Here is a 22,200-nt window from a genome sequence, read left to right as displayed (position 1 = left end):
CATAATAAAATGAAGTTAAATTTAAAAATATTTTATCAAATAAAAATCGAGACAAGACTTCTGAATGACGTGTTCGAGCCTAACCTTATGGGTTATCTATAAGGATAAAACTATGGGGGTGAGTTCTGAAAAGCTCGGTGTGAGTCTTAAATAGAATAATCAAAATATTAGTGAACACAAGCTATCAATCATTCGGTAAAGCACAACTTTATAGTTTATAGGTATGCTCATATGAAAACAGTGCAGAGTTTATATCCATCCATCCGCTACACACCATGAGTTCCCCAAAACTCATCATCTGTACACCAAAATAGTAGGAGCCGTAGCTAAGTATGTATAAACCACTAATAACAATTTGTAGTTAGAATTTCAGTAATTTACGGATAAACTGCCAGTACTCCAAACAATACTCCAGTGTTGCAGATTAACTACCAGTATAAAATTAAGGATAAACGGCTAGTACTCCACGGAACTCCTTCGTTACCAATCAGTCCTAATCCCCATGCAATGCAATATGTCATATTAGTCATGTTGTATATCATGCTTATCAATATCAATTCTAGTAACAATGGCCTACTTAACATGCATTCAATTTATCAGTATCGGTGGCACGCTTTTCATGCATTAAGTAATAACAATATCAATCAATGACATGTTTTTACAAGCAGGCAATAGAAAATGTAACAATCAGTGGCATACAATATATGCAATAAATTATACAGTAATAATCAACATGCTTTGCAGTACAAAACATGTAATAATATGCATTCAGCTAAACAATCAATAAAAAAAGGCATACAATCAGTTAACCCTTATAGCACTTACACATTTGATTAATTACACTTTAAGACCTTAGAACATTTGACCAATACCAATTAGGTCACTTAGTGCATTCGGCTATCACGCATTACTACTTACCAAAATTCGACCAACCTTGCACAGTCAATACACATTTGACCAATACAAAAAGTACATACATACTTTTTGCAATCACCAAACATATAAAGTTAGGACCCACACCTAAAAAACGCAAATCCTAAACACTAGACTTAAATTCTCAACTCCTATGTTTTAGATCTAACTAGATTTCAATCAGATCTATAACTAACATGCACAAAACACATGTTAGAAACAACCACTAAAGACCATATAAGGTTCGACCAAATTAGGAAATAAGATTGGGTTTTTAGAACACCAACCCCTTTTTGTTTGTGATCTTTCCTTGCCTTAGCAGAATTGAGTATCATTGACCCAAGCTTCAAAGCCTCACTCTCTAACTTCACTTCATCTTCTTTATTGACTACAGACAGCTTAGATCACTTTAGATAATTCACAGTCCTATATCCTATGCGGACCACAATATAAAAAAACACTTCACTAAGTTCTTCTCATTCTCTTTGCCCCTCTTGACTTTGATCCCACGCATGATCAAACCTAGCCTCACTAAAGCTTTTTATGGCTCATCATCCTCTTTGATGGTAGAAAACATGGGCCACTTTAGACAGTCTCTTACCATATGCGAACCTTCACAAAGGAAGCATTTAAATCACCTATTCGATTTAGTGTTGGGCTTCCTCTTCTCATTTTTATGGTTTCTCATTGTTAGAATTATTGTTGCCATTCTTAACTTGTCTTTCTTCATCCTCTCTACCATTTCCATTCCCTTTGGGATTAGAAGACTCAAACATGTCTTTTCTCGAAATAAGATCGATTAAGGACTCTGCCAAAATCATAGCTTTGGATAATTCTTATACTCCTTGAAGTTCTAATTCTTGCTTAACCGACGACTTCAAACCATACATGAAAAAGAAGAATGCCTTCTTACTTAGATCCGTGATTTGGAGCATCTGTTAATTGAACTCATTCACATACTCCTGAATTATACCTTGTTACGAAAATCGATGCAACTTAACTTGAGCTTCCTTTTCGACATATTGGGGGTAAAACTGCTCATTGAACTCTTTCTGAAACTCTTACCAAGTCTCAATTTTGGTCTCACCTTGTTTCTCATATGTGGTTCTACAACACCACTACAAGAGAGCGACACCAGTAAAATAGACAAAAATGGTGTTTACCTTAATGGCATCATCCTCGATGCCCATTGTACGGAAGTATTATTCCATCCTCTAGAGAAACTTGTCCACATCTCTTGTGTAACTCATCTCCTTAAACTCTTTTGGCTTGGGGACATCTATTATAAGTTGCTTAGAAACAGAAGCCAACATCTTTTTTCCCGCAGTAACTCTACACATAGCGAGCTCTCCCTCAAGATCCTTAATTTTTTCCATTATGGCCTCATTTTTCTCCTTCAAAGCCATGACCATAGCTTTGGGAGCATCATTCTTCTCTGTTTGACCACCCTTGGTGGCATTGGGGGCCTCTTTCATCATATCCCAATTGGCACTAAGGGCCGCTATAACATAGTCCCTTAATTTCTTTTTCATCAAGTCCAACTCATCGGTGTGTCCCTCGACTACATTAAGGGTCTCCCTTACATCCCGTATGGAGCCTTCAAGTTTGGCAACTCTGCCTTTCAAAGCTGACAACATATTGTGGGGAAATGTGTCAATATTGAAGTAAACTTGTAGTTATTTTCTATGTATTTGAACGATGAATAAATAAATAAAGTTAATTGAACATTTCACTGCTATATCTTTTATGTTTCTATCTTTCATGTTTTGCATACATAGCAAAATTAAGACAAGCAAATTGTTAGCTCATTGATTGTTTAAGTTCAAACTATTGATAAGTGGCACTATAAGAATGTTTACATTGCGAGAAAGACAACTTACTTCAGTATATAATCTAAACGAGTTTGTAATCTCGTAAAAGAATCAAAGTGAGAGTTTGATTCAAATACTTAGAAGGATTATTATTTCGTCTACAATTCCAATTGAGGGAGATGACTAGTCTTGGCAATTGAAGTAGTTGACTTTATAGGTAGAGACATAGATGTATTCATTGAAATAATGATACATTATACTGGACCCAAGATGAATTAATTCTGAATCTATTTGTGAATTAATTAACTTGTGACATTTATAGTATGATTTACTTAAATCCAGAGTTAGTCACTGACCATGCGTATGTAACTCATGTGCTTTGATATAAGTGGAGGCTTATGCTCTAAACATGATCGAGCCTATAGTCGGTATGTTGGGTACATGACTTGTGTATGACATGACTTTACTGTAGGGGTGTGCAAAATTCGGGTAAAATCGAAAAAATTCGGTTAACCGACTGAATTCGGTTAATCAGTCGGTTAACCAAATTTTTTTGGTCGGAGGTCGGTTAATTATTTTTTAATTTTTCGGTTAACGGTTAATTCGGTTCGAAATTGGTCGGTTAACCGAAAAAATTAATAAATAAAATTATAATATATAAATAGACCCACTATTCACCTAAACCCAATCTAAACCCAAGTATTCAACCCAACCCAACCCAATCATAAAATTAAATTACAAATAATTTAATAAATAAAAAAAATTTTAAAACTAAGACTAAAACTAAAGTCTAAAATTCTAAAAATAACTTAATTATGTAGTGATTCAATTTGGTTCATTTGATTAATTCGGGTAATTCGGTTAATTTGGGTAATTCGGGTAATTTGGTTAATTCGGGTAATTCGGTTAATTTTTAACCAAAAATAAAAAAAAACATATAATTTTCGGTTAATTCGGTTAACCGACCGAATTAACCGAAAAAATTTTGATTCGGTTAACGGTTAAATATTTTGAAAGGTCGGTTAATTCAATTAATGTTATTTCGGGTCGGTTAACCGGTCGGTTAACCGAATGAACACCCCTACTTTACTGGCAATAATGAAATTTATAGCTCGATTAAAGAGTTAACGATATCCTTTCATTGGCATTGTGTGGATTGATAAATATGGAATATGGCCATGGGTTACTTGTTCTCGAACGAGCAATTTATCACAGTAATTTGTTGACAATGATCATACTAATCATTAAGAAGACACAATGGTGGCAATGAGATCAAATAGTATTGTATTGAGTGAACAGATTTAACTCAAAGGAATCAATGATATCATATGAGGGCAACACACACATGACGAGGTCATTGGGCAAAGTAGTTGGATGAATTGCTTTCGTAAAGAGTATACAATAAGGAGTTTTCAATCATGGTACTTCTTGTAGACTAACTCCATGATTAAGTAAATTGCGAATTATCGGAATAATGCTTCTAAACATAATTGCAATTACTCAAGCCTAATTGTATATGTTTGATTGGTTCCTTCGCTAGCTCAAAAAAAGCTCTATCGGATTGCATTAAATCAGAAGAAAATTCTACGAATTTGGACATAATTTAATTGAGTCAATTTATTCGACGTGGAATTAAATTAGATGGTCATGATAATTGTTCAACTAAATAATTTAATTAAAGAATTTTCCTAAAAATTAATTTTGGAAAATCTTAGTGATTTTTAGGAAAATTAATTTTGATCAAATAAAATTAAATTGATCAAATTAATTAAAATAAATATGATATTTTTGTAAATTAATTTTCAAGTCAAACAATTGGTCTAATGGGTAATTGAACTTGAAAATTGGACCTAAGATCAAAAATTGGGCCCAAGAAAGAAAAATCGAAATTGAAACCCAAAAACTAGTTGAACCGGGTCTGGTATGTGAAACTAGGCCGACGGTCCAACCTATAACAACCCTATAGTCAGGAGTGTCGGAAAGTGCATTCCCAGGACTTCGTTCTCGTAAATCAGACTCGTAAATAATAAATATTTACGAAGTTAGTTGTGTAGTTAATTAGATTTCGGTTAAGTAAATATGCATGATTTAAGAGTTATTAAATTATAAGGACTAAATCGCATATAGGGTAAAAGTTGAATTATGATTTTAAAATAATTAAAGAGACTAAAAAAACAATTATGCCTTTGTTCCATTAAGTGGACGACATTAATGATTAAGTATATATATTATATGTAAACTTGTCATATATATATATTATAGTAATTAATAAATTAAAAGTTAAAAGTATGTATATGTATTATATAATATAATATATAATAAATATAATTATATTAGATAGAAAGTGGGAAATGTAAAAGAAGACATCCAAGATAAATAGAAGATATAAAGAAAGAAAAAGAAAGAAGAAAAATGAGAGAAACGTATGCCCATAAGGGTTTCTAAGATTTAACTTCAATTGGTTAGTCAATTTAGTTTCTTTTCTTGTAATTTTTATATTTTTAGAATTCCGGTACCTAGGGCTACCCGACCCATGTTGTAATTTTAGCATTGATTAAGATTTTAAATGTTGTAATTATTAAATAGTTTTAGTATTAGAGATTAAATTAATAGATTTTTAAGCTAGAAATGATAAAATATTAAATTGTAGAACAAATTTGTAAATTGTGAGTAATAGGGACTAAATTGTGAAAAATTTAAAATTTAGGGGTTTAATTAAAAATAAGGAGTTAAATTTAGTTTAAAGTGAATTTTTTATGAAAATATAAAATTAAATGTGAAGAATAAAAATTAATCTCGATTTAGGGACTAAATTGGAATTTAAGAAAATATTGAGTAAAAATTTAAAATATTCAATATGAAATTAAATTGTGTTGTATTGATGTATTTTAATTGTTTTAATTCCGTAGCTAACGTTGTACCGAAATCCTAGACTAAAAAGGGGAAGGATAAAATCGACGTCGAATAGCTTGGAATCCACGGTTTGTTTTTCTATAATCTGAACCTAGTTACTAATTGTTATATTTTGATTTAATGCATATGGTAAGTGGTTGAGGTGAATATTTTGGCACTTTGATATTGAATTTAAATTATAGTTGATCGAAATGGATTGAATTGATATAAATATTATGAATTTATTGATTATTTGAATTGAAATAAATATATGTGTAAATATGATAATGTGCAATTATGATAATTGGATATTAGTTGTATTTGGAAAGTGAATTGGAACCCTATTAACTGTATTGGGCTGAGTCAGATATAGATGGCATGCCATAGGATAGGAAGAGTTCAGGAATTTCTTCGACTTCGAGTCGATAAGGCACTGGGTGCCAATTTACTTCGGTTTAACCGATGAGACACTGGGTGTCAATTTATATAATGCTGGGCGTAGTTATTACTTCAGATTTATCCGATGAGGCACTGGGTGCCAAACTAGTATGTTGGTTGGATCTGTGTATCCGTCTGAGCCCAAGTCATATTAGTAGGGGTAATCAAATAATAAAGTTTTGTAATCGATATTGAATGATATTGTATGCGAATTAAAAATGAGATATGTGGTGATGAAATGAGATACATGAGTTATGTACTCATGAATTGAATATTGAATGGATAATGCCATTGTATAAACAAATGTGGTTTGATATGTGAAAAGCTATTTATATAGCAAGTGTGTGAACTGGAACATTTGTTAAACAAATGAAATACAACAGCATATGTAAATTGAATATAGTATGAAATGATATGCTATTATGTATGAATTCAAAAGATTGACAGATGGTAGTTGTGATCTTAGACATTAATATGTGTTTATAATTCAATTTTGCATTTTGCATTCTCTTGTCTTTAAATGTTCAGATTATAGAAATATCACTGAGTTTTACTCAGTGTACGGTTTTATTTTTCCCGTGCACAGGTTAGGTATTTCTCTTTTGATTATCGATTCAGCATCCAACAACAATCCCAATCTCAAATGTGATGATGTTTATCTTTTTGTGTTGGCATGTACCTAGGATGTCTAGTTGATAGTTATTTTGTGGATGGATTGTAAATGAAGTTATAAGTGTAATGTTGGTTTGAGTATATAAATGTATGTTTGTGTTTGAAGCCATAATTTGGCATGTTATTTTGAACCAATGCTTGTTACATGTATGTGAATATAAGTTGATGTTTTAGGTAGATATAAGCTAGGCCAAATTGATGGATTTTGGCATGTTTAAAATTTTGATTTGAATGATTCAATGATGATATGTTTTGATAATATAAATGTGGTATCAATGAGGGTATATTGGTTAGGCACCTAAGATGATTGTTTTGACATATTTTGAGTGTGTTTGATCGTGTTTTGAATAGATTAAATGAATGGTTTTTGAGTTGTTGAATGCACAAGCAAATAGGAAATGGTAAACTTGTGGTTTAAGGCACAATTTAGGTCCACACGGCTAGCACATGGGCGTGCGAGGTCATTTCAAGGGTTACACGGCTTGGCACACGGGCGTATGGCTTGACCGTGTAACCCAAGTCAGTGAGTTACACGAGCACAAACACAGGCTAGAACACGGTCGTGTGTCTCTACTTCAAATGCTCACACGACCAGATACACGGGCATGTAAATTGACCGTGTGGCCCCTGCAGTTGAATTTTTCTAATTTTTCCTAAAATTTTCAAATGTTCCCGATTTAGTCCCGAAATACTTTTAAAGTGATTTTAAGGTCTTGAAGGCTCGATTAAAGGACGATATGCGTGTATAATATTGGATTATGCTATGTTCATTGAATGTTTTGAAAAGAATGATTATGTTACATTTATTTGATAATGCTCTATAACCCTATTCTGGCAATGAATATGGGTTAAGAGTGTTACACAACCGGTGGCTGAAGCGGACCAATCGGGCTATCATTAGCTTGGACCGAACACACAACAGCTGAACTGACTAGAGATGCCGTAAGGGTGTCGCACCTACGATGGCAGCACCAGGTATGATGCTGCCAGTGGTTGCGACGACAACATTCAGGTGGCTTGCGGATGGTCGAGATGATAGTTCTTCTATGGTTGAGCAATGGAAGACTTACACTCATACTGAGGCTCTACTAGATAATTTGATTTCAGATTAATAATTCCAAAAATGATATTATTTTAATAGTTTTAATATTAAATTAAAGTTAATATTTATCTTGATAATATTTTATTAATTTAATATTAAAGTGATTATATTAATATTAATATTTAATTTAATTTAATATTTATCTTGTAGATAAGTATTATATTAATTTAATATTAAGTTTAATCATAGTTAAACTCTCTAAACTCTCTAAACTCTCCCTATATAAATAGTCTTGTATCATTATTTTTCACACACTTGAATTTAAGAAAAAATTGTAGAGAGAAAATTCTCTGAAGAAATTATTTTAGAAGATTTCTAAATATATCTTTTTATTTACAACTTGGTCCAGAAGTGTAGAGAAATTCTAAAATTTCCCTACTGGTAATTTTATGAATTTTTTTGATTCAAAGCGAGCCCATACTCGGAGACGTGAGCTTGAGGATAGCGAAGAAGACTACTCGGTGGAAGCGTTCATCCTAAACGAATCGAAAATGTATATTTTTGACTAAGTGTTTATTACTTTAGATATCATAATAAAGTTCTAGTTTTAGAAAAAAAATTTAAAACTCTGATTTTCCTCAAATCTATTTTCCTCTGCGTTTTTCAAACTCGATTTTTCAACACATACCCCTCGAGCTGTAAGCTTTCTTACTCTTCCCACAGATCTTAATCAGCTTAACTTGTTCTTTTACTCCTTTTGAGATCTCAATTAGTGCCTTCGAACATTGACTTTGATACTAACTATTACGGGGCTAGAACTTTAGTCTCGTAAATCGTGTAGTCTTAGGCAATTTCTTTGCTTTGAATTTGCCTAAGTCAGCGTAACTCTCACAAAAGTGAGAATTCTCACAAAAATTCTCTAAGGGATCGAAAACAAAGCAGAAGCAACTTGAAAAAGAAAGAAGCCATGAACGAATAGAAAAACCAGAGAAAAATAGCTTGTACCAAGTGTTTGAGTAAATGCTCTCAGATATATTCAAAACTCTGAATGGAATGATTACAAATGAAGGGGGAAGTCTTTTTATAGTTGAGCTCCCTCAAAACCAATGGTACAGGTTGAGTTACATCGACGGTTAAGATTAGAGCTTATCTACAATTGAGAGCCCTAAGGAATTTAAACTCTATACAATTTTATCCCTTTAGGATTTACACTATTTACCCTGATAGCTCTAGTTTTACTGGAGCGTTTCACTAGGCCATCGAGGTTTCAAGTAAATGGGTTTCTCCATATGTCCCACGAGTTGGGTCAAATCAAGCGGGTTAAATGAGTCTCATTTTATCAATTAACCTCTATGGAACGCTCTTTGTATGATCATCACAAACTTTGATCCACAACTCGTGACACCTGAAGATACTTGAATGCTACGTATATATGAATGCTACTAAATTTTAGTCATGTTGAGCATATTTGTAATAATGAAGTTTAATAGGTAAGACATTGGTTTAATCAATTACTCTATAATACACATTTTTTCCTTTTCATATTTATGTCATGAATGTTTAAAAGTCTTATAAGGAATAATATGTTAACATAATATGTTCTTGACTTCTTGCATAAAATATTTTGGTTTGCTTTGAATAAGGGTTTAATCTAATTTGTGCACACCACTATCATGTGAAATGATTACTAATTCATCATTTAATAAACTTTTAAAATATAAAAAATGATAAATTGGAAAAAAACATATGTATCTAAAAAAAATAAATTATTACAAAAAAAATCTAGAATTTAAGTTAGAAAAATTGAAAACCCAAAAAAGTTATCTCTTTTTTTAAAATAAATTGCAAAAAAATAGATAAATATAAATTTTATAAAAAATTTTATACTTAAATATGGGTGAAATTCTTCAAGTTGACAATGTAAAAGATAATGATCATAAAAGCTTATAAGAAACTCTTTTTTTGTTTTTATTTGTTAGGGTTCATAGGAAAAATTAAATTCTTGCATTGAAAATATTATTAACTTGATCGTGAATGAAGTTTATAAAAATAAAAAATTTATTAAATTTGAAATTTTGAGTACATATAGGAAAGCAAAAGCGACTAAAATAGAACTGAAGAAAAAAAATCTAAAATATTAGCCGCACTAACAATGCAGACTTCTACGATACTTTCACAATATAATTGAAAAAAAAGAAAAGAAAATCTAAAACATCGAAGAACCCTATTTTTCCAGGTTAGCTATTCTATTTTACTGTCCTCTGATTTCTCGGCAGGCTTTCAACAGAAGGTGATCATATTCATTTTCTTTATGAAAATTTTTTTCGCTTCAATTTCTTTGAGATTTTATTTTATTTTTCAGTATTTTACCTCTTTATTTTGATTTCAATTATTTTTTTATATTTCAAGAATCTTCAATTATTTTGTATGTAATCATTTCTTTATCGGAGTTTAGCTTTAATTTATGACTGTTTGAATGTTCCAGTATTACTGACACTGGCTTGTGGTTTTTCATAATTTTACCTCTAATTGAAGGCAGGTATATTGTTAAAACTATATAATCAGACTCATTGAAATTTTGAAGAAAAGAACAAACAAACATGGCTTCATGTCATTCCCTGCATCCTTTTAGTAATATTTCTTTAATAATGTTTTGGCTTTAGTATAATTTGGAGAGTTTTTAGTTTTTCCTTGCTTCTTCTGTCTTGGAAATTTGCATTTGATCAGAGCTTTACGTTTGCAGTTTCGGTGTTGTGTAGTAACCAATTTGGTAGGAGATTCAGAGGAAGAAGGGTGATCTTTCATAATTAGTAGTAAGTTTATGTTTTTATTGAATGGCACTAGCTTTGCATTGGCGCCCTGGTTCTTGTTCTCGTTCACAATTGATTTTAGTAAAAATATCATAGCTTGCTTCTGTTTCTCTACATCTTTAACTTCTATTTCTTTAAAGCTATAAGCTTGCTTGCCGTAAACCCTAAAATGATGTACTCCTTTAATCGGATTGCCAAATCCATCACAAAGCCAGTGATGTACAAAATTCACTCGAAATTTGGTAAACCCCACTTGAATCTGACTACCCTTTTCAAAACTCTCTCCACTAAACCTCCTCAAAATGGCAAAGATGACTCTTGGAACGATGCCTGGGAAACAGCTTGGCTCCCTGATGACATTTCTCCCAAGAACAGAGCTCCTTGGGAAGCTGATGTTAACTTCCCTTCTAATGAAGAATCAGCAAAAATGGCGCTTTCGTCGGACGTACATGCTGAAACCAAGGCATTTGTCGAAGACATGAATGAGAATTGGAATGAGAGACGAAAGTCACCTAAGCAGAAGCAGAAAGAGGAAGCAGAAAAGGAGGGGAAAGGGGAGGGTGGTGGATTGTATAGTTTGGAGCACATAAAGAAAGATTATAGGTTGAAGAAGCAGAGAATCCATGCTGGGTTGTGGATGAAGGAGATTGACAAATTGGAAGAAGCTCAATTGGGAGATTCTGCCAATGATATTGATAGATTGCTTGATAGCTGCTCTGAGTATGTCTTTTCTTTTATACACTTTGTTTCCTTGCTATGTTGGTTTAATGTGATATTTTGGAAGGGTTTTTGGTTTCTGTTACTTTCCATATTGAAACTTGTCTTCATATCATAGCTAACAACATCTTTAGGTTCTACCAGCAATTTATTGCTGTACTTGAGGGATTTAACACATAATGTATATTGTGAAGGATTTTTGACTCTACCAATGCTGACTTGGAGAATTCAAGAGTTCCAAGCTCTTCTGAGTTAAAAACTAAGCCTGATGGTTGGGAAACAACATCAAAAGCTCCTGATGGAAACGTGTGGGAGATGTCACAGAGGGAAGAAGATATTCTCCTCCAAGAATTTGATCGCCGAATTGCTTACTGTAAATTCCAGGTGTGTGTGTGTGTGTGGTGTTGTTATTTACGAGCTTCTTGTCATGGGTACTTTGGTCTATTGAACTCTAACATTGAAGCTGCTTTTGCTTATCTGAAATTATACAGATAGCTAGTTTTATTAAGACTCACATATTTAGCCGGAGGAGACCTATTGATGGGTGGAAATACATGATAGAGGAGATAGGGCCTAATGCAAGGAAAGGCAAGGGCAGTGTTTCAAGGTTACCGAGTTTGTCTGATGCATCGAGGCAACCAGTTAAGGAGGAGAAGTTACAATTGAAACCTTGATTGGTGGTTGAGACTTGACACCTTGAGAGGTCACATAATCAACTCTCCCCCAGTTGCAGAATCTGTTCATTTTGAGTAGTTCTTACAATAAGTACATTGGTTTTCTGTTAATAGTATTAATTATTTGTGTATTATATAAATTTTGTTATATTTATGGATGTGTGTTATTGTACTTTTCTTTCTTGTTATATTTTAGGTACAGGAAAGTATTGTGTAGAACTACTGAGATTGAAGATGAAAATTATTAGTTCTTCTAGCCGGCATTGTTAGCAACTTAAGCATATAATGCACCTTTCAGTTCATCTTTTACCTTTAAAACTCTTGGGTACATGGTACATAACAAGAGTGTGTAAGTTTATATGCCCCCGATTCCACAGAAAGTAATCAATCTGAGCTTTAAGCTTCCTCTGGGGCCTCTAGAGAACGACTAAATGTCATCATGCATGTAGCATAATTGCAAGAACATGTCTTTCCAATGGAACTCATAGAGTTGAATTCAGCTAGGCACATTGCATTACTAACTAGAAAAATGTAGAAACTGTCCTTTCTGGTTCCTTGAATTCACACCCAATAATTTGTATGTTTATCTTTTAGTAGTATTATAAATTTTAATTTGTTAATAATTGACTTTTCTTGTTAACAAATTATGGACATGCTCAATTCCTCAGTAACACATGACTTCTTTTTTCAGATAATTCTTGCTGTCCTATGGAATAGAGAATCAAGTGTTAAAAACTCCATTACAGGCACAGCTTATTCAGTCCCCTTGGAACATCAGCACTGCATTTGAGTAACCCAAATAAAATATATGCAACAACTGCATGTGCAAATATTGGCTTAGCCTGTTTGATTGATCTTTGGCTACTTGAAGTAGGATATTAATTTTAACCCATAAGTGCTGAACTTGTTTTGAGTGCTCCAATGTTCATAGCTTGGTGCTGTTGGGCATTATTGTTGAGACTTTACTATCAAGTTATTGATTAAGCCTTTGGTTAAGGAAGAAAGAATGGTCATTCAACCCCCTTTTCTCACCCCTATAGGGAGTAGCCGGTTTTCATGTTGCTATGATCTCATTCATTGCAGGAGCAAGCAGTTATGGGGAAGCAGGAAGCTCTGGTTACAAAAGGAGGTCCTAAAGGAAAAAGAGTAGATGGCATTCTATTTAAGCATTGGAAGGGAGAGGAAGTGAGGATAATGTGAGTGGCTAGTTGTAAACCCTTCCTCTTCTTCCTCTTTGTAATGTGCAGTTCATTGCATCCCCAGAAAATAGGGTGAAACAGTTGTTTTCCTTTGCTAAGTTTGCAATGTTCAATTTACTCCTGTTGATGTCTCATTGGACAGATTTTGTAATGCCTCTGTTTGGATTACATGTTTCTTGCTCCCATGGCAAGAAACATGCAGATGGTTATTTTTTTTTTGTCTTTGTGCTTCTCTTTTTTTATTCACTTTCAGCTCTTCAACGTATTGCCTCCGTAAATAATCGGGTTATAACTTAAAAATCATGTTTTTAATAAATATGGGTGTATTTATATTTAATTTCTTCAAGTTTTATTTGTATATTACCAGGATTGTATATTCGATACTTAAGAAAAATGAAATTCAGGTAATATAAAAAGTCGTCCATTATCTATGATGGTATATTTACATCATCCTTGAAGTAAAACCACATGTTCTGAGATTGATTTAAAAGGAAGAAACAATAAGTTTATTTCTCTGGACAATTCATTACAATGCATCTTCATTTTCCATGAAATGATGCAATACAGCAAGGATGGGTCAAATATCCCTACAGAGGCAAAAATTAGTGAGATAAAAGACGAACCCCGAAATTTATAACTTACCAACAAAGCAGTCAACACTTAACTGGCTACAAACATGTTACAGATCTTTAGTCATGTTGAACATATTTGTAATAATGAAGTTTAATAGGTAAGACATTGGTTTAATCAATTACTCTATAATACACATTTTTTCCTTTTCATATTTATGTCATGAATGTTTAAAAGTCTTATAGGGAATAATATGTTAAACATAATATGTTCTTGACTTCTTGCATAAAATATTTTTGTTTGCTTTGAATAGGGGTTTAATCTAATTTGTGCACACCACTAGAAATGATTACTATTTCATCATTTAATAAACTTTGAAAATATAAAAAATGATAAATTGAAAAAAAACATATGTATCTAAAAAAAATTATATTATTACAAAAAAAATCTAGAATTTAAGTTAGAGAAATTAAAAACCCAAAAAAAGTTATCTTTTTTTTAAATAAATTGCAAACAAATTAGATAAAGATAAATTTTATACTTAGAGATGGGTGAAATTCTTCAAGTTGACAATGTAAAAGATAATGATATGATAAAAGGCTTATAAGAAACTTTTTTTTGTTTTTACTTGTTAGGGTTCATAGGAAAAATTAAATTCTTGTATTGAAAATATTATTAACTTGATCATGAATGAAGTTTATAAAAATAACAAATTTATTAAATTTGGAATTTTGAGTACATATAGGAAAGCGAAAGCGACTAAGATAGAAATGAAGAAAAATAATCTAAAATATTAGTCGCACTAAAAATGCAGACTTTTACAATACTTTCACTACATAATTTAAAAAAAGGAAAGAAAAGAAAATCTAAAACATCAAAGAACTCTACTTTTTCAAGTTAGCTATTCTATTCTACTGTCCTCTGGTTTCTCGGCAGGCTTTCAACAGAAGGTGGTTATATTCATTTTCTTTATGAAAATTTTCTTCGCTTCAATTTCTTTGAGATTTTATTTTATTTTTCCAGTATTTTACCTCTTTATTTTGATTTCAATTATTTTTTCATATTTGAAGAATCTTCGATTGTTTTGTATGTATTCATTTCTTGATTGGAATTTGACTTTAATTTATGTCAGTTTGAATGTCTCAGTAGTACTGACAGTGGCTTGTAATTTGACCTCTAATTGAAGGCATGTATATAGTTAAAACTATATAATCAGACCATATACAATTAGTCATTGAAATTTTACCTCTAATTAATATATATAGTTTATATTTTTAAAATTTATTACATTTGCATTTCCCAATTCCCCTCCCCATTTCCCATTTCCCGACCCCTATCCGATAAATCCCTAACCCCTTCCCTCCTCCCTTTTTTCCCCAAATCGAAAACCCACCTCCACCGATCCACCATTCCACCTCCGGTGTCCGGTCCTCCACGACTCCACCTCCGCTCTAGCCTTCAACGTCTTCTACCTTTGAATTTCAAAGGTGAGTTTGCTGTTAAGTGTTAACCCTATTTCCCGTTAACGGTTTTCTAATTTTTCAACGTCTTCTCCCCTTTATGCTTTTTGATTTTGATTGTGATTTTGATTTTTGCTGTTAACGGTTTTCTGATTTTGATTTTGAGACACTGAATCTTGGGGGGATTTTGATTGTGTTTACACTTTACATAACGGGGGGGGGGTTTGATTTTTCTGTTAACATTCTTTTGTCGCAAATTTGTTCTTTTATTAAAACCGAAAAAGGAAGAAAATCAATAGAATTGGATTTAGATTTTAGGGTTTATGGAATCTCTATACATGCGTAAAAAGCGAAAACTTGTGATCCAGAAGATTGGGGTGAATCCAAAATTCAACTTTGTTTGAAATAAGAAGAAACTGAAAAAGTAGGCTGTTCTCGGATCATCTGTGGCACTTGCTCTTAGCCTCGATAAGTTCACGGGACAAAGCCGTGAATAATGAGTAGGATCATTAAGGGAATTATTAAGGAAATTAGCAATTGATTAAAAGTTAGTAATTAAAGGGAATGAACTAAATTGTGAAGCAACTAGATTTGAAGGATTAAATGGCAGATTAATCAAGGTCCTTAAAATTTAATAAAACCTTCACTGGTATATAATTAGTGGACAAGTATGGTCTTGCCAATCATTTTCCACTAACTAATTCAAGGATATATGATCTTGCCCATCGTATGTATATGTATTGTACTTTGATGAATTATAATTTAAAGTATATTGGTTGAATAAATTAAAAGTATGAATGATTTATATGTATTTTTAATGTTCGAACATATAGGCCTTTGCATTTAGTTAAAGTATGAATGGTATATAAGTATATATATATAAAATTATAATAACCCAATCTTTGCACTCATTTTTTCAAGTTCACAATGATAATACAGCTGCCATTTGCATTTAACTTACGATTTCAATTTATTAATTTATTTGTCCTAATACATCTGTATATTTAAATTTCCATGTATAATCAAGGTAAGAGTTGTCTTAACACTGAAGGTGATTAATGAAAATGTAAATTGCTTCTTTTTTTTTTCACATTTCGTTGAGAATTTAGGGATTTTTTATGCTCTAAGAAGTATTTAAATACTTTTCAGGGTTAATCACTTAACACAATCCTTTATTTTGTTCTTTTGTAATCGACTAGGCAAAACAATGAAACTAAATGATTGTTAATAATATGAATTTTTTGGGTTTTTTTTTTACAGTGGTTGGATTTGGCAAAAAAAGAGGACCTAACTCATATGAGAAGTAAGAGATCTACGTAGGTGAAGAAGGCAAGAAGCCTTGTTGAAAGCTTTGATGGATTTTAAGTCTTTGATTTCTTTTGGTAATGTTTTTATTATACATTACTGGTTTCAAGGATTGGACTGAACTACCATTTTGTTTGCTAGACATTATGTGATATGTTATCGATTATCTTTAACGTTCTCTCTGTTAAGCAAAATGAATGAATCATCCGAGTCTCTGAAATCGAGTCTTAGAGCTTCATATATTAATTTTGTGATATAATAATGGCAGCTATTTCTTCAATTCGACAAATTAGCGGGCAATTTACATTCTCTGTCAAAAGGTTTGCTCCATTTTCTCTTTTTTCTAAAATTTTTATTCAAAGTTTAATTTAGTTTACTGCTTGCCCAAAAAAATGGGCCGGGCCGAGCCGGGCCGGACTTCATATTTTTCCATGGGCCCGGGTCTAGGAAGCTGGCTGAAAAATTTTTTTGGGCCCGGCCGGGCCCGTGAGCACCTCTACATGGCTTCATGTCATTCCCTTTAGTAATATTTCTTTATTAATGTTTTGGCTTTAGTATAATTTGGAGAGTTTTTAGTTTTTCCTTGCTTCTTCTATCTTGGAAATTTGCATTTGATCAGAGCTTTACGTTTGCAGTTTCGGTGTTGTGTAGTAACCAATTTGGTAGGAGATTCAGAGGAAGAAGGGTGATCTTTCATAATTAGTAGTAAGTTCATGTTTTTATTGAATGGCACTAGCTTTGCATTGACGCCCTGGTTCTTGTTCTCGTTCACAATTGATTTTAGTAAAAATATCATAGCTTGCTTCTGTTTCTCTACATCTTTAACTTCTATTTCTTTAAAGCTATAAACTTGCTTGCCGTAAACCCTAAAATGATGTACTCCTTTAATCGGATTGCCAAATCCATCACAAAGCCAGTGATGTACACAATTCACTCGAAATTTGGTAAACCCCACTTAAATCTGACTACCCTTTTCAAAACTCTCTCCACTAAACCTCCTCAAAATGGCAAAGATGACTCTTGGAACGATGCCTGGGAAACAGCTTGGCTCCCTGATGACATTTCTCCCAAGAACAGAGCTCCTTGGGAAGCTGATGTTAACTTCCCTTCTAATGAAGAATCAGCAAAAATGGCGCTTTCATCGGACGTAGATGCTGAAACCAAGGCATTTGTCGAAGACATGAATGAGAATTGGAATGAGAGACGAAAGTCACCTAAGCAGAAGCAGAAAGAGGAAGCAGAAAAGGAGGGGAAAGGAGAGGGTGGTGGATTGTATAGTTTGGAGAACATAAAGAAAGATTATAGGTTGAAGAAGCAGAGAATCCATGCTGGGTTGTGGATGAAGGAGATTGACAAATTGGAAGAAGCTAAATTGGGAAATTCTGCCAATGATATTGATAGATTGCTTGATAGCTGCTCTGAGTATGTCTATTCTTTTATACACTTTGTTTCCTTGCCATGTTGGTTTAATGTGATATTTTGGAAGGGTTTTTGGTTTCTGTTACTTTCCATATTGAAACTTGTCTTCAAGTCATAGCTAACATCTCTACCAGCAATTTATTGCTGTACTTGTGGGATGTAACACATAATGTATATTGTGAAGGATTTTTGACTCTACCAATGCTGACTTGGAGAATTCAAGAGTTCCAAGCTCTTCTGAGTTAAAAACTAAGCCTGATGGTTGGGAAACAACATCAAAAGCTCCTGATGGAAACGTGTGGGAGATGTCACAGAGGGAAGAAGATATTCTCCTCCCAAGAATTTGATCGCCGAATTGCTTACTGTAAATTCCAGGTGTGTGTGTGTGTGTGGTGTTGTTATTTACGAGCTTCTTGTCATGGGTACTTTGGTCTATTGAACTGTTAACATTGAAGCTGCTTTTGGTTATCTGAAATTATACAGATAGCTAGTTTTATTAAGACTCACATATTTAGCCGGAGGAGACCTATTGATGGGTGGAAATACATGATAGAGGAGATAGGACCTAATGCAAGGAAAGGCAAGGGCAGTGTTTCAAGGTTACCGAGTTTGTCTGATGCATCGACGCAACCATTTAAGGAGGAGAAGTTACAATTGAAACCTTGATTGGCGGTTGAGACTTGACACCTTGAGAGGTCACATAATCAACTCTCCTCCAGTTGCAGAATATGTTCATTTTGAGTAGTTCTTACAATAAGTACATTGGTTTTCTGTTAATAGTATTAATTATTTGTGTATTATATAAATTTTGTTATATTTATGGATGTGTGTTATTGTACTTTTCTTTCTTGTTATATTTTAGGTACAGGAAAGTGTTGTGTAGAACTACTGAGATTGAAGATGAAAATTATTAGTTCTTCTAGCCGGCATTGTTAGCATCTTAAGCATATAATGCACCTTTCAGTTCATCTTTTACCTTTAAAACTCTTGGGTACATGGTACATAACAAGAGTGTAAGTTTATATGCCCCCGTTTCCACAGAAAGTAATCAATCTGAGCTTTAAGCTTCCTCTGGGGCCTCTAGAGAACGACTAAATGTCATCATGCATGTAGCACAATTGCAAGAACATGTCTTTCCAATGGAACTCATAGAGTTGAATTCACACCCAATAATTTGTATGTTTATCTTTTAGTAGTATTATAAATTTTAATTTGTTAATAATTGACTTTTCTTGTTAACAAATTATGGACATGCTAAAAGTCCTCAGTAACACATGACTTCTTTTTTCAGATAATTCTTGCTGTCCAATGGAATAGAGAATCTACTGTTAAAAACTCCATTACAGGCACAGCTTATTCAGTCCCCTTGGAACATCAGCACTGCATTTGAGTAACCCAAATAAAATATATGCAACAACTGCATGTGCAAATATTTGTTTAGCCTGTTTGATTGATCTTTGGCTACTTGAAGTAGGATATTAATGTTAACCCATAAGTGCTGAACTTGTTTTGAGTGCTCCAATGTTCATAGCTTGCTGCTGTTGGGCATTATTGTTTAGACTTTACGATCAAGTTATTGATTAAGCCTTTGGTTAAGGAAGAAAGAATGGTCATGCAACCCCCTTTTCTCACCCCTATAGGGAGTAGCCGGTCTTCATGTTGCTATGATCTCATTCATTGCAGGAGCAAGCAGTTATGGGGAAGCAAGAAGCTCTGGTTACAAAAGGAGGTCCTAAAGGAAAAAGAGTAGACGGCATTCTATTTAAGCATTGGAAGGGAGAGGAAGTGAGGATAATGTGAGTGGCTAGTTGTAAACCCTTCCTCTTCTTCCTTTTTGTAATGTGCAGTACATTGCATCCCCAGAAAATAGAGTGAAACAGTTGTTTTCCTTTGCTAAGTTTGCAATGTTCAATTTACTCCTGTTGATGTCTCATTGGACAGATTTTGCAATGCCTCTTTTTGGATTACATGTTTCTTGCTCCCATGGCAAGAAACATGCAGATGGTTATTTTTTTTGTCTTTGTGCTTCTCTTTTTTTATTCACTTTCAGCTCTTCAACGTATTGCCTCCGTAAATAATCAGGTTAAAACTTAAAAATCATGTTTTTAATAAATATGGGTGTATTTATATTTAATTTCTTCAAGTTTTATTTGTATATTACTAAGATTGTATATTCGATACTTAAGAAAAATGAAATTCAGGTAATATAAAAAGTCGTCCATTATCTATGATGATATATTTACATCATCCTTGAAGTAAAACCACATGTTCTGAGATTGATTTTAAAGGAAGAAACAATAAGTTTATTTCTCTGGATAACTCATTATAATGCATCTTCATTTTCCATGAAATGATGCAATACAGCAAGGATGGGTCAAATATCCCTACAGAAGCAAAAATTAGTGAGATAAAGATGAACCCTGAAATTTGTAACTTAGCAACAAAGCAGTCAGCACTTAACTGGCTACAAACATGTTACAGATCAACCCATTTTACATGGGACTTTCATTGTTTTCAGCAAAGCCAAAATGTTCCAATAGTAATTATAGCTATGAGTGTACAAATTACAATTTCTGTTAAACACCTAGAAACTACATTTTATCTTGATGAAGGTTGAAATCGTTTCAACCTTCGGACAACTTGCCACATAATTGGCCTAGTTGAGAGTCCATGTGATGGCCAAGTGCAACAGTTGTACAAGGTGGTCATGCGGACCTGTTTCCCATAACCTTGTCGTGAGCACATCTTTTGCCTGACCCTATCGCAGGAGGATACAAAACTTTCTTATTTGATTTCAACTCAAGCAACACAATGCCTTAGCTATGGACATCAGCCTTCTCAGATACACGACAGGTCGTAGCATAGTCTGGTGCAACATTACCAATTGTGCCAGCTACCCCGGTTGTTGCATGGGTTTAAGAGGTACCTAAAAGCCTTGACAACCCAAAGTCAGAGAGATAAGCATTAAAACCATTGTCCAAAATATGTTACTTGGCTTGACATCTCGGTGTAGAACCTTTGGAGTGCATTGCTCATGTAGATATGCAAGTGCATGGGCTACATCCAGAGCAATCTTGTGAACAATCTTCCAATTTACAGCTCCTGTGGACCTTTCCGTTGTAAAATTTTATAAATTACCGCCTGACATAATTATAAACAAGAAACATCTCTGTTTCACTGGCATGGAACCTTATTAGAGTTACGAGGTTAGGGTGCCTAATCGTTTCTAGGGTCTTTACCTCGACATGAAACCGTTGTAACACCTTGGAACCTTCCAACAGTAAGCCTCTTCACTGCCACTAGGGACCCTAGAGCTATTTCAGTCTTGTAAGTGGACCCAAAACCGTTGTTCCCCGTGCATTTGCCAGCACTAAAATTCCCTATTGCCTGGACAATGGCTTCATATGTCAATGAGACCCCCATTGTCAAAAAGCTGTAATTTCCCTTAATTCATAAACTTGAACGCTGGACGTTGGGACCCATTTCTGGGTGTAAAAGAAGACAACTAGAACTGAAGAACTAAAACTATGGCTTAGATGTTGTGGATGCAATCTCATTGGAATCTAACCTTTTATTGATAGTTTTGTTCCTCGAAAGAAAAGCTACACTACTTTTAGAATATTCAGCATTGGTTGCCATATAAGTAGCAATTCCCCCCAATTAATCAATGTTTGCACTCGAGCATTTCATGCATTTATCAATCTAAGTATACCACAATCATTCAAGTCAATTCAATCATCATAATCTCAATTTAATCAAATAGATAGACATTAGTAAAATTCCAATCTTACACATCTTCCTCAGGCAAACATGTCGATTCACAATTTAATTAAGCACACGATTATCAAATTATTTTATGATTAGACTCCACAATATTGATTCATGCTAAATTGCTAAGATACCAAACTTTTCAAAAATTCACAACCATAAACAACCATTTGTTCAATTTCTTGTGTTCTTTTTTTTTTTTTTAAAAATGAGGAAATGAAGTCTAGAGTTTCGCTAAATCTTTTTACAAGAAGGATGCCAACCCAAGAACCACACACGAGTTGCTCAATCGGTCACATCTCTAGATGGCTACTAGCTCTACTCATATTTGTTAAGATTAGCAGAGTAAATGAATAGCTTAGAACCCCACTCGATCTTTTGATGTGAAGATAGATGACAACCTAAGCACTTGATCTCGGTTACTCAATCAATCACATCTCTAGATGATTAATATTTGTTAAGATTAGCAGAGCAAGTGCATAGCTTATAATGCGACTTGATCTTTTGATGT

At 33.4% G+C, this 22,200-nt stretch overlaps 1 protein-coding gene and 2 pseudogenes across 5 annotated transcripts; 2 read left to right on the top strand and 1 right to left on the bottom strand.

Annotated features, from left to right (window-relative positions):
* The first annotated feature begins 9,849 nt into the window (after window positions 1-9,849).
* Window positions 9,850-13,301, top strand: LOC107910144 (protein GAMETE CELL DEFECTIVE 1, mitochondrial). Of its 5 annotated transcripts, XM_041088590.1 has the most exons (6): window positions 9,889-10,057; window positions 10,253-10,306; window positions 10,511-11,297; window positions 11,489-11,678; window positions 11,786-11,997; window positions 12,660-13,301. In XM_041088590.1, exons 3-5 carry the CDS (start codon window positions 10,747-10,749, stop codon window positions 11,966-11,968), a joined length of 924 nt encoding a protein of 307 aa, XP_040944524.1. In that variant the 5' UTR covers window positions 9,889-10,057; window positions 10,253-10,306; window positions 10,511-10,746; the 3' UTR covers window positions 11,969-11,997; window positions 12,660-13,301. The 5 variants fall into 5 exon arrangements, with proteins under 5 accessions (XP_040944525.1, XP_016693403.2, XP_016693404.2 ...); XM_041088591.1 differs by lacking the exon at window positions 10,253-10,306 and having other exon boundaries at window positions 9,850-10,003; window positions 13,052-13,301; XM_016837914.2 differs by lacking the exon at window positions 10,253-10,306 and having other exon boundaries at window positions 9,850-10,003.
* A 1,261-nt stretch (window positions 13,302-14,562) lies between these two features.
* Window positions 14,563-19,818, top strand: LOC107910143 (protein GAMETE CELL DEFECTIVE 1, mitochondrial-like; annotated as a pseudogene).
* Window positions 19,819-20,519: 701 nt separating this feature from the next.
* LOC107907960 (probable LRR receptor-like serine/threonine-protein kinase RPK1) lies at window positions 20,520-21,478 on the bottom strand (annotated as a pseudogene).
* Between the last annotated feature and the right edge of the window lie 722 nt (window positions 21,479-22,200).

Source organism: Gossypium hirsutum, chromosome D02 (genome assembly GCF_007990345.1).
Source record: "Gossypium hirsutum isolate 1008001.06 chromosome D02, Gossypium_hirsutum_v2.1, whole genome shotgun sequence".
In the NCBI taxonomy this organism is placed as follows: domain Eukaryota; kingdom Viridiplantae; phylum Streptophyta; class Magnoliopsida; order Malvales; family Malvaceae; genus Gossypium; species Gossypium hirsutum.
This window is presented reverse-complemented; position numbering and strand designations above follow the sequence as displayed.